Raw genomic sequence first — 12,091 nt, forward strand, 5'->3', positions numbered from 1 at the left:
ACATGATGGCATCCTTCCTACAGCAGGGTGACACAACTGAACACAAACTGCTCGGTACTCAATAATAAACTTGAACCCAAAGCTCAGTGTTTGTCACAACACCCTTGCACAGTGCGTGAAGGGTGTGTGCCAGTGAGTGCTGGTCCTGCGTGTGCTGATCACCGGCCCTGTTCTTACCTGTGTGATGGTGCGTGTGGAGGGCGCAGGGTGTGAGAGGGCAGCTCATGGAGTGAGCGCTTGTCCCCGGCTGCTTGTGATGCAGGCTCTGGGAGCGAGGTGAGGCTGGATTTCCCAGGGAGGTGAGGGTGGAGGGTGGCTGGCAGAGTGTACACCATGTTCAGATGTGCAGAGGAGAGCTGGAGCACCTGGAGAGAGCTGAAGAGCAACTGCGAGACTGGTGCTGCCCCCAGCCTCCTGGCCAACAGCAACTTCACCACGCCAGCGCACAGGCACAGCGCATGCGCCAGTGCATGCCTGCGGCCCGAGTCCCAGTGCAGCACCGTCAGGCAGTAGCGCAGCAGCTGCACCGTGCGGTAGATGCCGGGGCTGGTCCTCAGCGCCTTGTGCACCAGCTTGGCCTGCGTGCTGGCTAGCGAGCCAGGCAAACTGGCCGGGGCAAAGGGCAGCAGGCGGGTAAACTGCAGCAGGGCACGAACAGTGTAGTGCAGCAGCAGATCCCTGCCCTCTACCTCCCTTGCCGACACTGCCACGCTCCAAGCCAGCAGCACGCCCCTCTGCAGCTGCCCAAACCTGGCCTCCAGCTGCTCTGCCTGTCCTCCCTGCCGGCCATGCAAGGTGTCGAACATGCTGGCGAATTCCAGCCGGCACTGGTCCACGGCACCGCCATCCCCCGGGCAGTCGGCACGGCACCACGCATCTTCCTCAGAGTCGCCACCTTCATCCGCCTGCAAAGCCAATTACACAGCGGCATCAGGGGACCGAGGCCAGGCCTGACCTAACCTGAGAGTCATGCAGCATGGAAATAGGCCCTTCGGCCCAACTTCTCCATGCCCACCCACATGCCCCATCAAGATAGCCCCATTTGCCCACGCCTGGCCACATATCCCACAAAACCTCTCCTGTCCATGTACCTGTCCAAGCATCCAAGTTATAGTACCTGCCTCAACCACCTCCTCTGGCAGCTCGCTCCATACACCCATACTGTGTGATGGGTGCCACACCCATACTGTGTGATAAGTTGCCACTCAGGTTCCCATTTAATCTTTCCCCCCTCATCTTAAACTCATGTCCTCTGGTTCTTCATTCCCGAGTTAAAGACTCTCTGTATTCACCTTATCTATTCCCCTCATGATTTTAAACACCTCTATAAGATCAGCCCTCCCTCATCCTCCTGCGCAGAACAGAATAAAGTCCTAGTCTGCCCAACCTCTCCCTGTAGCTCAACTGCTCGTTCATCTCCAGACAACACAAAACATTCATCTCACGAGGCTCTTGAACTCTGACATTGACATTCGGAGCTCTTGAATTCTGTGATTCTTTAACATCTTTAGAAGCAGAGACAAGTGTGCAGGCACAGAGGGCCAGCGTGAAGTGTAAGCAATGCACCAATTTATCTCCCCTTCCCAATCCCACACTGACCTTCCCATCCTGGGCCTTCTGCATTGCCAGAGTGAGGCCAGACGCACACTCAGAAAGTATAAGGAGCTTTCTGATGGGATCTATCGCAGGTTATTGAAAGGCACAAGAGGAGATTGTGGGGCCTTGACCAGATCTTTGTATCCTCTCCAGCCACAGGCAAGATTGTGGAGGACAGAAGAATAGCCAAAGTTATTCCTTTGTGTAAGACCGGAATTAGGGATAATCTATGGATGGACTCTAGGAATGGAGAGAGAGAAATCAATGTTCATGCCACTGGGTTACAAGCTGTCCAAGCAAAACATGAGATGTTACTCCTCCAATTTGTGTTGGGCCTCACTCAAGACAGTGGAGGAGGCCCAGGTCAGTGTGGGTGGAAAGAACTGCAGATGCTAGTTTCAATCCAAAGTAGACGCAAAAAGCTGCAGTAACAGTGGGACAGACAGCATCTCTGGAGAGAAGGAATCGATGATGTTTCGTCAAGACCCTTCTTCACACTGATGTCAGATGTAGGCAGAGGCAGTAAGACTGGTGGAAGAACTGGGAAGGGGGGGGGGGGGGGGGGGTTGGAGAAAGAGACAAAGCAAGGGCTACTTGAAGTTAGAGAAGTCAATATTCATACCACTGGTGTAAGCTGCCCAAGCAAAATATGAGGTGCTGTTCCTCCAATTTGCGCTGGGCCTCACCCTGACAATGGAGGAGGCCCTGGACAGAAAGGTCAGTGTGGGAATGGGAGGGGGAGTTAAAGTGTTGAGCAACCGGGAGATCAGTTAGATCTAGGCAGACTGAGCGGAGGTGATCAGCGAAACGATCGCCGAGCCTGCGCTTTGGCGCGCTGATATGCAGGAGATGACACCTGGAACAGCGGATGCAGTAGATGAGGTTGGAGGAGGTGCAAGTGAACCTCTGCCTCACCCGAAAATACTGTTGGGGTCCTTGGATGGAGTCGAGGGGGGAGGTATAGGAACAGGTGGTGCATCCCATGCAGTTGCCTGGGGAGGGGGTGGTTTGTGTGGGAATGGAGGATTTGACCAGGGAGTTGCAGAGGGAACGGTCTATGCTGAAAGTGGCAAGGGGTGGAGATGGGAAGATGTGGTTAGTAGTGGGAAATCGTTGGAGGTGGCAAAAAAGTCGGAGGATTATATGCTGTCAGTGACGGCTGATGAGGTGGAAGGCGAGGACAAGGGGGACTCTGTCCTTGTTTCGAATGGGGGGAGGGGGAGCAAGAGCAGAACTGCTGGATGTTGAGGAGACCCAAGTGAGCGCCTCATCTATAACGGACGAGGGCAACCCCCGTTCCCCAAAGAATGAGGACATCTCCAACGACCTAGTATGGAACACCTCATCTTGGGCACAGATGTGGCATAGACGGAGGAATTGGGAGTAGGAGATAGAATCTTTACAGGAAGCAGGGTGGGAAAAAGTGTAGTCCAGATGCAATGGGACTCAGAGAGTTTATAATAGATGTCAGTCGATAGTCTGTCTCCTGTGATGGAGACGGTGGGATCTAGAAACGGTAGGGAGATGTCGGAGATGGTCCAAGTGAATTTGAATGCAGGATGGAAATTAGTCATGAAGTTAATGAAGTCAGTAGCCCATGCTTCCCCTCTCTCTCTCTATCCCCTCCCCAAACCCAGCTCTCCGACCAACTACATTTTATCTCCGTATCGCCCACTCCCGTCATCCGTCTGAAGAAGGGTCTCGACCCGAAACGTCCACCCATTCCTTCTGTCCAGAGATGCTGCCTGTCCCGCTGAGTTACTCTAGCATTTGGTGTCTAAGGACAGTAAGGGAATGGGAAGGGAAATTAAAGTGTTTAGCAACTGGGAGATCGTGTAGGTTTAGGCCGACTGAGCAGAGATTTTATTGAAGACAAATAAGATGCATGGATTTGTTACTTGGTGACTTCAACATCAACAGAGACTTGGTCATATGGATTCTGAACTGGCTAAATGATCACAAAGGCTTGTGATGGAAGGAAAATATCCTGGCTGGATGTACGTGAGCAGAGGAGCTCCGCAGGCAGAGTCAGCACAGCAAGGCAGTTGGTGGAATTGGTGGAGAAGAAATAATGTAAGTGTATCCCGGTTTTATTCACGGTTGATATTTGTGACGTTATGAGTTTAATGATGGGTTCGATGTTGTAGATAGGATATGAGTGTTTAGCATTTGTTAGAGTGAATTAATCAGCACTTTCCTTTATTTTGTACATACTGGCAGGCACGGAAATCGCTATCAAAACACGGGGGGGGGAGACACAATTTCTTGGCGGGCCGCGCGCACGCACGCACATGCGCACACACGCGAGGCTTCGGCCGTGGGCCCTGTGGACGGTAACATCGGGAGCTGACCTGGTTGGTGACGGACTCCGAACTCCAGCAACAACAGCTTCGTCCGCCCCGAATCATGGGGCTTGAATCATCCCGTTGGCGGGGCCTTTCATCGGCCGGCGGGGCTTCAACATCGGGAGCCTCGATCGCCACGATGCAACAGTTTGATTTTAAGCCGTGCAGGGAGCTGAAAGGCCCCGTGAACGGGCCGATTCAGCCCTTAGAAAGCGGCTGATAAAGTCCGGATTACAAAACACAGGGGGGGGGATTGTCCCTCACATCTCAAAGCATGGGGGGATGGGTACCCCCCACCCCGGGATTTCCGCCCATGGATTCTGGTAGCATAGGTGGTGAGAGCAGCTATTGGGGGTAGTTTAAGGAAGCCAGAACCAACTGTTGAGTCTTCCCGAGGTGTTGTGGGCATAACTCAACGAAACACCAGTGAAGGGAGGTAGGTGCCCACTTGATAACCTCAATGATATATTTACATCTACACCATCAGGTTTTTTTTAATGTGCTTGTTAACTTGCATTTGGAGTTAGTTACTGTCGTTAGCATAAGTTGGTATCATCAATTTAGATTGGCTTTGGGCTTTATTTTCTCGGTTGAGCACTTATCCTGGTATTATAGCGCAAGTACTTGTGATTTGAGGTGCTGTTCCTCAAATTTGCAATGGGCCTTACTCTTTGACAGTGGAGGAGACATATAGTAGGACAGAAATGTCAGTATGGGAATGGGGGGGGGGGGGGGGGAGTTGAAGTGATTAGCAACTGGGAGATCGTTTAGTTGGACTGAGCAGAGATTTTATTAAAGAAGATTCAGATACATGGTGACTTCAACATTAAAAGTGACTTGGTCATTGTATTATTGTATTCATAAAAATGGCATACTGATGGACAATATTCAGGATGGAGGTCTGTGACCAGTGGAATTCTACTGGGACCATAGAAACATAGAAAATCGGTGCAGGAGTAGGCCATTCGGCCATTCGAGCCTGCACCGCCATTCAATATGATCATGGCTGATCATCCAACTCAGTATCCTGTACCTGCCTTCTCTCCATACCCCAGATCCCTTTAGCCACAAGGGCCACATCTAACTCCCTCAATGGATCAAAACCGTTGACACCCATGTTTATCAAGAATCTGTCTATCTCCATCTTAAAAATATCCAAAGCCGTCTCTGGCAATGAATCCAACAGATTCACCACCAGCTGACTAACAAAATTCCTCCTCATCTCCTTTCTAAAGGAACGTCCTTTTATTCTGAGACTGTGGCCTCTGGTCCTAGACACCAAAGATCCTATAGCAAGCAAGATAGATCACTCGACAAAAAAGACGCAGTACGGTCATGGGCAGATTCATGGGTAATTTTCGGCCCCATTTCCGTAACCGGATTCCGTCTCCGCACCAAAGATCCCATAGCGGAGATCACTAGTGCGGAGACGGAAGCTGGTTACGGAAACATCCTCGTAAAAATTCTTTAGTAAAAACCTTTCCCTCATTTTCAGAATTATAATTTATTAACACAAACTGTTCCCCTGCAACGTTGATTACACTGCGAGTCAGGTCAGGTTACTGAAATGGATGAAAAAAAGGCCCATGTTCCGCTCCGTTGTGTACTACACGTCAGCCCATTGCATTTAGAAGGAGTGGTCTATCTTGCTCCGCTATAGGATCTTTGCTAGCCTCTCCCACTAGTGGAACCATCCTGTCCACATCCACTGTGCCCAGTGGAGAGTAACAGCTCACACTCCATGCAGCAATGTTAACCATGTAGATATAACACCAGGCGCTGGAGCAGATGCCAGCTTCATCTCCTCTGTACCTCATCGCCCTCTGTCCTGTGGTCCTTTAGGAAGGGAGGGGGTGGGCAGGAGGCCGTCTCCGGCTGCGGTCCCCAGCCCTGCAGCACGCTTCTCCTCAGGGATGCCATGGGTGTTAGTCGGCACTTCAGATCGGCCCCCTGCAAACAGAACAGCCTAGGTCACCGCAGCCTCTACGTGCAGCTCAAACACCAGCCGTGCGGGTAGTGCAGATGGGAGCCTGATTACAGACGCTCTGGTAAGTCATGCAGTGAAACGACTGATGCAGTGTAACCCCGAGCAGTGGGAGGTCACACACCTCATGTGTAGCAGGGCAAGAACACCCACAAGTAGGCACATGGAACTACAGATGCTGGAATCTGGAGCAAAACACAGAGTGCTGGAGTAACTCAATGGGTCAGGCAGCATCTGTGGAAAACATGAATAGGTGACGTTTCACAGAGTGCTGGAGTAACTCAGCGGGTCAGGCAGCATCTCTGGAGAACATGGATAGGTGACGTTTCACAGAGTGCTGGGGTAACTCAGCGGGTCAGGCAGCATCTGTGGAGAACATGGATAGGTGATGTTTCACAGAGTGCTGGAGTAACTCAGTGGGTCAGGCAGCATCTCTGGAGAAAATGGATAGGTGACGTTTTACCTCGATTAATTTGTTCATAAGTTATAGGAGCAGACTTAGGTCATTCGGCCCAAAGTCCACTCCACCATCAAACCAGGCATTGATAGGATCCCGATCTTAGTTCAGTTTAGTTTAGTTTAGAGATGCAGCGTGGAAACAGGCCCTTCGGCCCACTGAGTCCGTGCTGAGCACCCATCATCGGTTCACATTGGTTCCATCATCCCACTTTATCATCCACTTTTCACACACTAGCGGCAATTAACAGAGGGCCAATTAGCCGACAAACCCACACGTTCACAGGGAGAACGTGCAAACTCTGCACAGACAGCACCTGAGGTCAGGATTGAAACGGGGTCTGCAGCGCTGTGAGGTATTGGCCCTACCCGCTGTTCCACTGGTTCTGCCACCCTGGGCTGGACACAGCATCCTGTTTCATAGGTTTGCTAGCACTGGGAGGCACAGCGGTAGAGTTGCTGCCTTATAGCGCTGGAGATTCAGATTCGATCCTGACTACAGGCGCTGTCTGCACGGAGTTTGTACATTTTCTCGCCGTGACCGCGTAGGTTTTCTCCAAGATCTTTGGTTTCCTCAAACACTCCAAAGACTTACAGGTTTGTAGGTTAATTGGGTTGGTGTAAATGTAAAATTGTCCCTAGTATGTGCAGGATAATGCGGAGATCACTGGTCGGCGCGGACAGGGTGGGCTGAAGGGCCTGTTTCTCTAAAGTAAAGTACATGCGTACATGCTGATGTGGAGTCAGCCCAGGTGGATGCATTGCTCCAGCGGGTCGCATCACTGTGGCATTACCGCAGCGTGCCACCTCTGTACGGGGTGTGCGCATTGCTCGTGCGGGGTGCCCGCGGTGTGCCCGCGGTGTACCCCGTCTGTACCTGGCTCAGTAGCAGGTTGTAAACATCCTCGAGGCCCTGCGTCACCTCCAGCAGCAAGGACTTGAGAAGAGAAGAGGCGGAAACGTGCTCTGCAAACCGCAGCACTGTAAACATGTAACCATCAGACACGATGAGGCAGGGGAGGTAGGGGTGGGCTGCCACAGAGAAGCGCTGTCTCAGGTAGTCACTCTCCGAGGTGGGCGAGCCAGCAGACTGTGCACGGTCCGTGTCCAGAGGCTGCCTGCAAAAACAGCAGCAATATTAACAAATGCAAGCTCCGTCCCGGGGTACAACTCCCTCTGCACTCTCCTCCATCATGGCACTGGCCTCTACTCCCTGCAATGAAGATGAGGGAGGACCTCATTGAAACTTAATGAATAGTGAAAGGCCTGGATAGAGTGGATTTGGAGCAGAGTTAGGCCATTCGACGCATCAAGTCTACTCCGCCATTCAAACATGGCTGATCTATCTCTCTCTCCTAACCCCATTCTCCTGGCTTCTCCCCTTACACCCATACTAATCAAATCCACTCTATCCAGGCCTTTCACTATTCAGTAAGTTTCAATGAGGTCCCCCTCATCCTTCTAAACTTTAGTGAGTAAGAGGCCCAGTGTTTTCAAACGCTCCTCATATGTTAACCCACTCATTCCTGGGATCATTCTGGTAACATGTGTTTTGATCACTCCATGAACAGTCCTCCCCCCTCCCCTGCCTACGACAGGCTCCTCTCAGAGATGGAACGAGCGGTCAGCGTGTGATGGGGACCCAGCTACATACATACCTGTACATGATCAGTGGATGGAGAGGGATGAATTCCGCTGGACCAAACTCCACGGAGCAGCCAGAGGTGGTGAGCGTCACCAGCTCGCCGAGACGGGACAGCATCAGCAAGGCTCCGCGTTTCAGCATGCACGCCAGGAAGAGGCCGTCTGGGGTCCAGCTCACCCCAGCCACCCAGTAGGACCTGCAGGTGGAGCCAGCACAGAGACATCAGCATCACTCATGGAGCCATAGAGTCATAGCCAGAGTTATAGTCATAGTCATAGAGCCACAGCCATAGTGTCATAGAGTCATCTATACTATCTCTGGACATCTATACGCGCTTTAGTCCGGAAGTCGTGCTTGAGTCTGGAAGTCGCGCTTGAGTCCGGAAGTCGTGCTTGAGTCCGGAAGTCGAGCTTGAGTCCAGAGGTCCACAAGCCGTGAAGGGGAAGGGCAAGGGGCGAGTGGGGGCATCTGAGGGGAGGAGGGGGGAACCCGTGAGCCGCGCCTGCGTAGCTGGGGGCTATGTGTGAGTGGTGGAATATTGGAATTGGTGGAAGTGGTATATTGCATTGGGGGACCAGGCCTCCTATGTGAGAATGGGACCCAACGGCTCCCACTTAGTCTAGTAGAGTCATAGCCCTAGAGTCATAGTGTTATAGCCATAGTCATAGAGTCTCAGTGTCATAGCCATAGTCACATAAGAGTCGTAGAGCCATAGCCATAGTCAGAGTCATACAGCCATGGAGCCTAGGAGTCATAGGGTTATACAGTAGGGAAACAGGCCCTTCTGCCCAACTTGCCCGCGTCGACCAACATGTCCCATTTACACTGGTCCCAACCGCCTGCGCCCCCTCCCCCCCACCTTAAACCCATGTCCTGTGGTTGTCAATTCCCCTACTCTGACTAGCATGAGACTCTGTGTGTCTCTCCCATCTATTCCTCTATGATTTTCTACATTAGCCTTTTAGCCCATAACATTACGGCAGCAGGTTGGCACAACAGTGGAGCTGCTGCCTTACAGCGCTAGAGAGCTGAATTTGATCCTGGGTGATGGGTGAGGCAGTGCCAGTGCGCCCACCCCTCACATACCTGGTACACTCTCACCCACACTAGGCAAGGGCACACTGGCAGTGGTCCCACTCCTCACCTACTTGGTGCACCACACTCTCCTGCACTGGGCAGGGCACAGGGCGAGGTGTGGGCAGTGCCAATGGTCCCATCCCTCACCTACCTGATGCACCAGGCTCACCCACATTGGGCACGGTACATAGAATTACATAGAAACTAGGTGCAGGATGAGGCCATTTGGCCCTTCGAGCCAGCACCGCCATTCATTGTGATCATGGCTGATCGTCCCCTATCAATAACCCGTGCCTGCCTTCTCCCCATATGCCTTGACTCTACTATTCCCTAGAGCTCTATCTAACTCTCTCTTAAATCCATCCAGTGACTTGGCCTCCACTGCCCTCTGTGGCAGGGAATTCCATAAATTCAGAACTCTCTGGGTTAAAAAGTTTTTTCTCACCTCAGTCTTAAATGACCTCCCCTTTATTCTAAAACTGTGGCCCCCTGTTTCTGGACTCGCCCAACATTGGGAACATTTTTCCTGCCATTTATAATTTTACATGTCCAGTCCAGTCCATTTATATTTTTATATGTTTCTATAAGATTCCCCTCATCCTTCTAAACTCCAGTGAATACAAGCCTAGTGTTTTCAATCTTTCCTCACATGACAGTCCCGCCATCCCAGGGATCAATCTTGTGAACCTACGCTGCACTGCCTCAATCACAAGGATGTCCTTCCTCAAATTAGGAGACCAAAACTGTACACAATACTCCAGATGTGGTCTCACCAGAGCACTTTTACAATTGTAGAAGAACCTCTTTACTCCTATACTGAAATTCTCTTGTTATGAAGGCCAACATTCCATTAGCTTTCTTCACTGCCTGCTGTACCTGTAAGCCAACTTTCAGTGACCGGTGTACAAGGACACCCAGGTCTTGCTGTACCTCCCCCTTACCTAACCTAACCCCATTGAGATAATAATCTGCCCCCTTGTTTTTGCCGCCAAAGTGGATAACCTCACATTGATCTATATTATACTGCATCCGCCACACATCTGCCCAATCACTCAACCTGTCCAGGTCACGCTGCAACCTCCTAACATCCTCTTCACAGTTCACATTGACACCCAGCTTTGTGTCATCCGCAAACTTGCTAGTGTTGCTCCTAATTCCCTCTGACAAATCATTAATATATATGGTGAATAGTTGCAGCCCCAACACCGAGCCTTGCAGCACTCCACTCGCCACTGCCTGCCATTCTGAAAAGGACCAGTTCACTACTCCTCTTCTGTCTGCCAACCAATTTTCTCTCCATGTCAATACCCTACTCCCAATACCATGTGCTCTAATTTTAGTCACCAGTCTCCCGTGCGGGACCTTATCAAAGGCTTTCCAAAAATCTAGATACACTACATCCACTGGAGAGTTGTGGGCAGTGCTAGTGGTCCCATCCCTCACCTACCTGGCAGACGAGGCTGGCACAGGGCGGTCGGTGCTGCCACATCCCTGCAGGCTGGTCGACACAGTCACACAGCTCATTGGCTTCACAAACAGCACCTGGGTGGCCTGTGAACAGGAGAGAGGACAGGCAGTGGGCAGCGGTAACCCTGACACCAGCTCCGGGGCTGTGTACTCACACTCACACACACAGGCATGCAGACACGCACGCACACACACATACATTCGGACACACATACACTCATACACACACACACACACTCGTGTACACACACACTCATACACACACACACACACAGGCATGCAGACACGCATGCACACACTCATACACGCACAAACACCCACTCATACGCACACACACACTTATGCACTCACTCACACACAATCATACACACACACACACACACAACCATGCACACACTCAGACTCACAGACACATACATACAGAGTGCTGTTGAGCAGGAGCGTGGGCATGGAGAGGGTACCTTGGGGTTGATCTGATTGATGACCAGGGCAAGGAGTGAGCCGTCGGTGGTGAACGCTGCCAGCAGTGCCCCTCGTGACTTCACTGGTTGGCAGGCGGGGACCAGCTCCCCCAGAAGCTGCGTCTGTGTCGCCCACTGCACCCGCAACGGGGCCGCGCTGGAAGGAAGGAGGCAGGCATGACCCAGGGGCACACACACACACAATTGTGAACACGCACTTACACACGTAGAACGTGCAACCGTACAGCACAAGAACAGGTTGTTCGGCCCACATGTCTGTGCCAAAATGATGCCAAGACTAACTCTTATCTGCACATATCAGTATCTCTCCATTCCCTGCATATCCATGTGCCTATCCAAAAGTTTCTTAAACACCACTATCGTATCTGCTTCCACCACCATCCCTGGCACCATGTAAGCAGGCTCCCACTGCCTTCTGTGTAAAAAATCTACCCCACGCATTTCCTTTAAACTTTGTCCCTCTCACCTTAAATTTGTGCACTCTAGAACTTGAAGAAAGGAGGCAGGCATGACCCAGGGTCTCGAGGTCAAAGGCCCCGGCGGGCGCTAGCAAATCCGCGGCCACTCAAAGCCACGCCGGGCGATGTAAGGCCCTGCCCCGGGTCTTGATGTTGGAGCCCCCGGCGGGCGCTAGCAAGTCCGTGGCAATTTACAGCCGCGCCGGGCGTTGTAAGGCCCCGCTCCAGGTCACTCTCAACCCCGCAATTTGAGCGGGAGAAGTCGCCATTGCCAGTGCCCCGCAAAGCAGTCTCCCACCGGGGACCCTTGAGCTCCTGGTGTCACCACCCACCGGAGTCGGGTCGCAGCAGCGCGCCACCGCAGCTCTCCATGCTCCGAAGCTGGCTAGCTCCACGAAGGTAGGTCCACAGCTCCACAGCTCCACAGGCTCCGTGACTTGAGCCTCCAGGTCGTTCCGGTTGGAGGCTGCTCCACGGCGCTAGGCCCCAACGGCAACGGAGACCCGACAGGGAAAAGGTCGGGTCTCCATGCAGGGAAGAGATTTAAAAGTTTCCCCCACCCACCCCCGACCCCCCACACA

General features: G+C 52.2%; 1 protein-coding gene across 1 annotated transcript in view; it reads right to left on the reverse strand.

Moving 5' to 3' along the window:
* Positions 1-12,091, reverse strand: part of cplane1 (ciliogenesis and planar polarity effector 1) — a 147,686-nt gene that overhangs the window by 114,907 nt on the left and 20,688 nt on the right. Inside the window, exons 7-12 of the mRNA XM_055630462.1 lie at positions 11,032-11,188; positions 10,551-10,654; positions 8,040-8,222; positions 7,259-7,499; positions 5,754-5,891; positions 178-905 (exon numbers count right to left, since the gene is read on the reverse strand). Coding sequence (XP_055486437.1) covers positions 178-905; positions 5,754-5,891; positions 7,259-7,499; positions 8,040-8,222; positions 10,551-10,654; positions 11,032-11,188 — 1,551 coding nt within the window. The remainder of the gene's footprint in view (positions 1-177; positions 906-5,753; positions 5,892-7,258; positions 7,500-8,039; positions 8,223-10,550; positions 10,655-11,031; positions 11,189-12,091) is intronic.

This window comes from Leucoraja erinacea, chromosome 3 (assembly GCF_028641065.1).
Source record: "Leucoraja erinacea ecotype New England chromosome 3, Leri_hhj_1, whole genome shotgun sequence".
NCBI lineage: Eukaryota > Metazoa > Chordata > Chondrichthyes > Rajiformes > Rajidae > Leucoraja > Leucoraja erinaceus.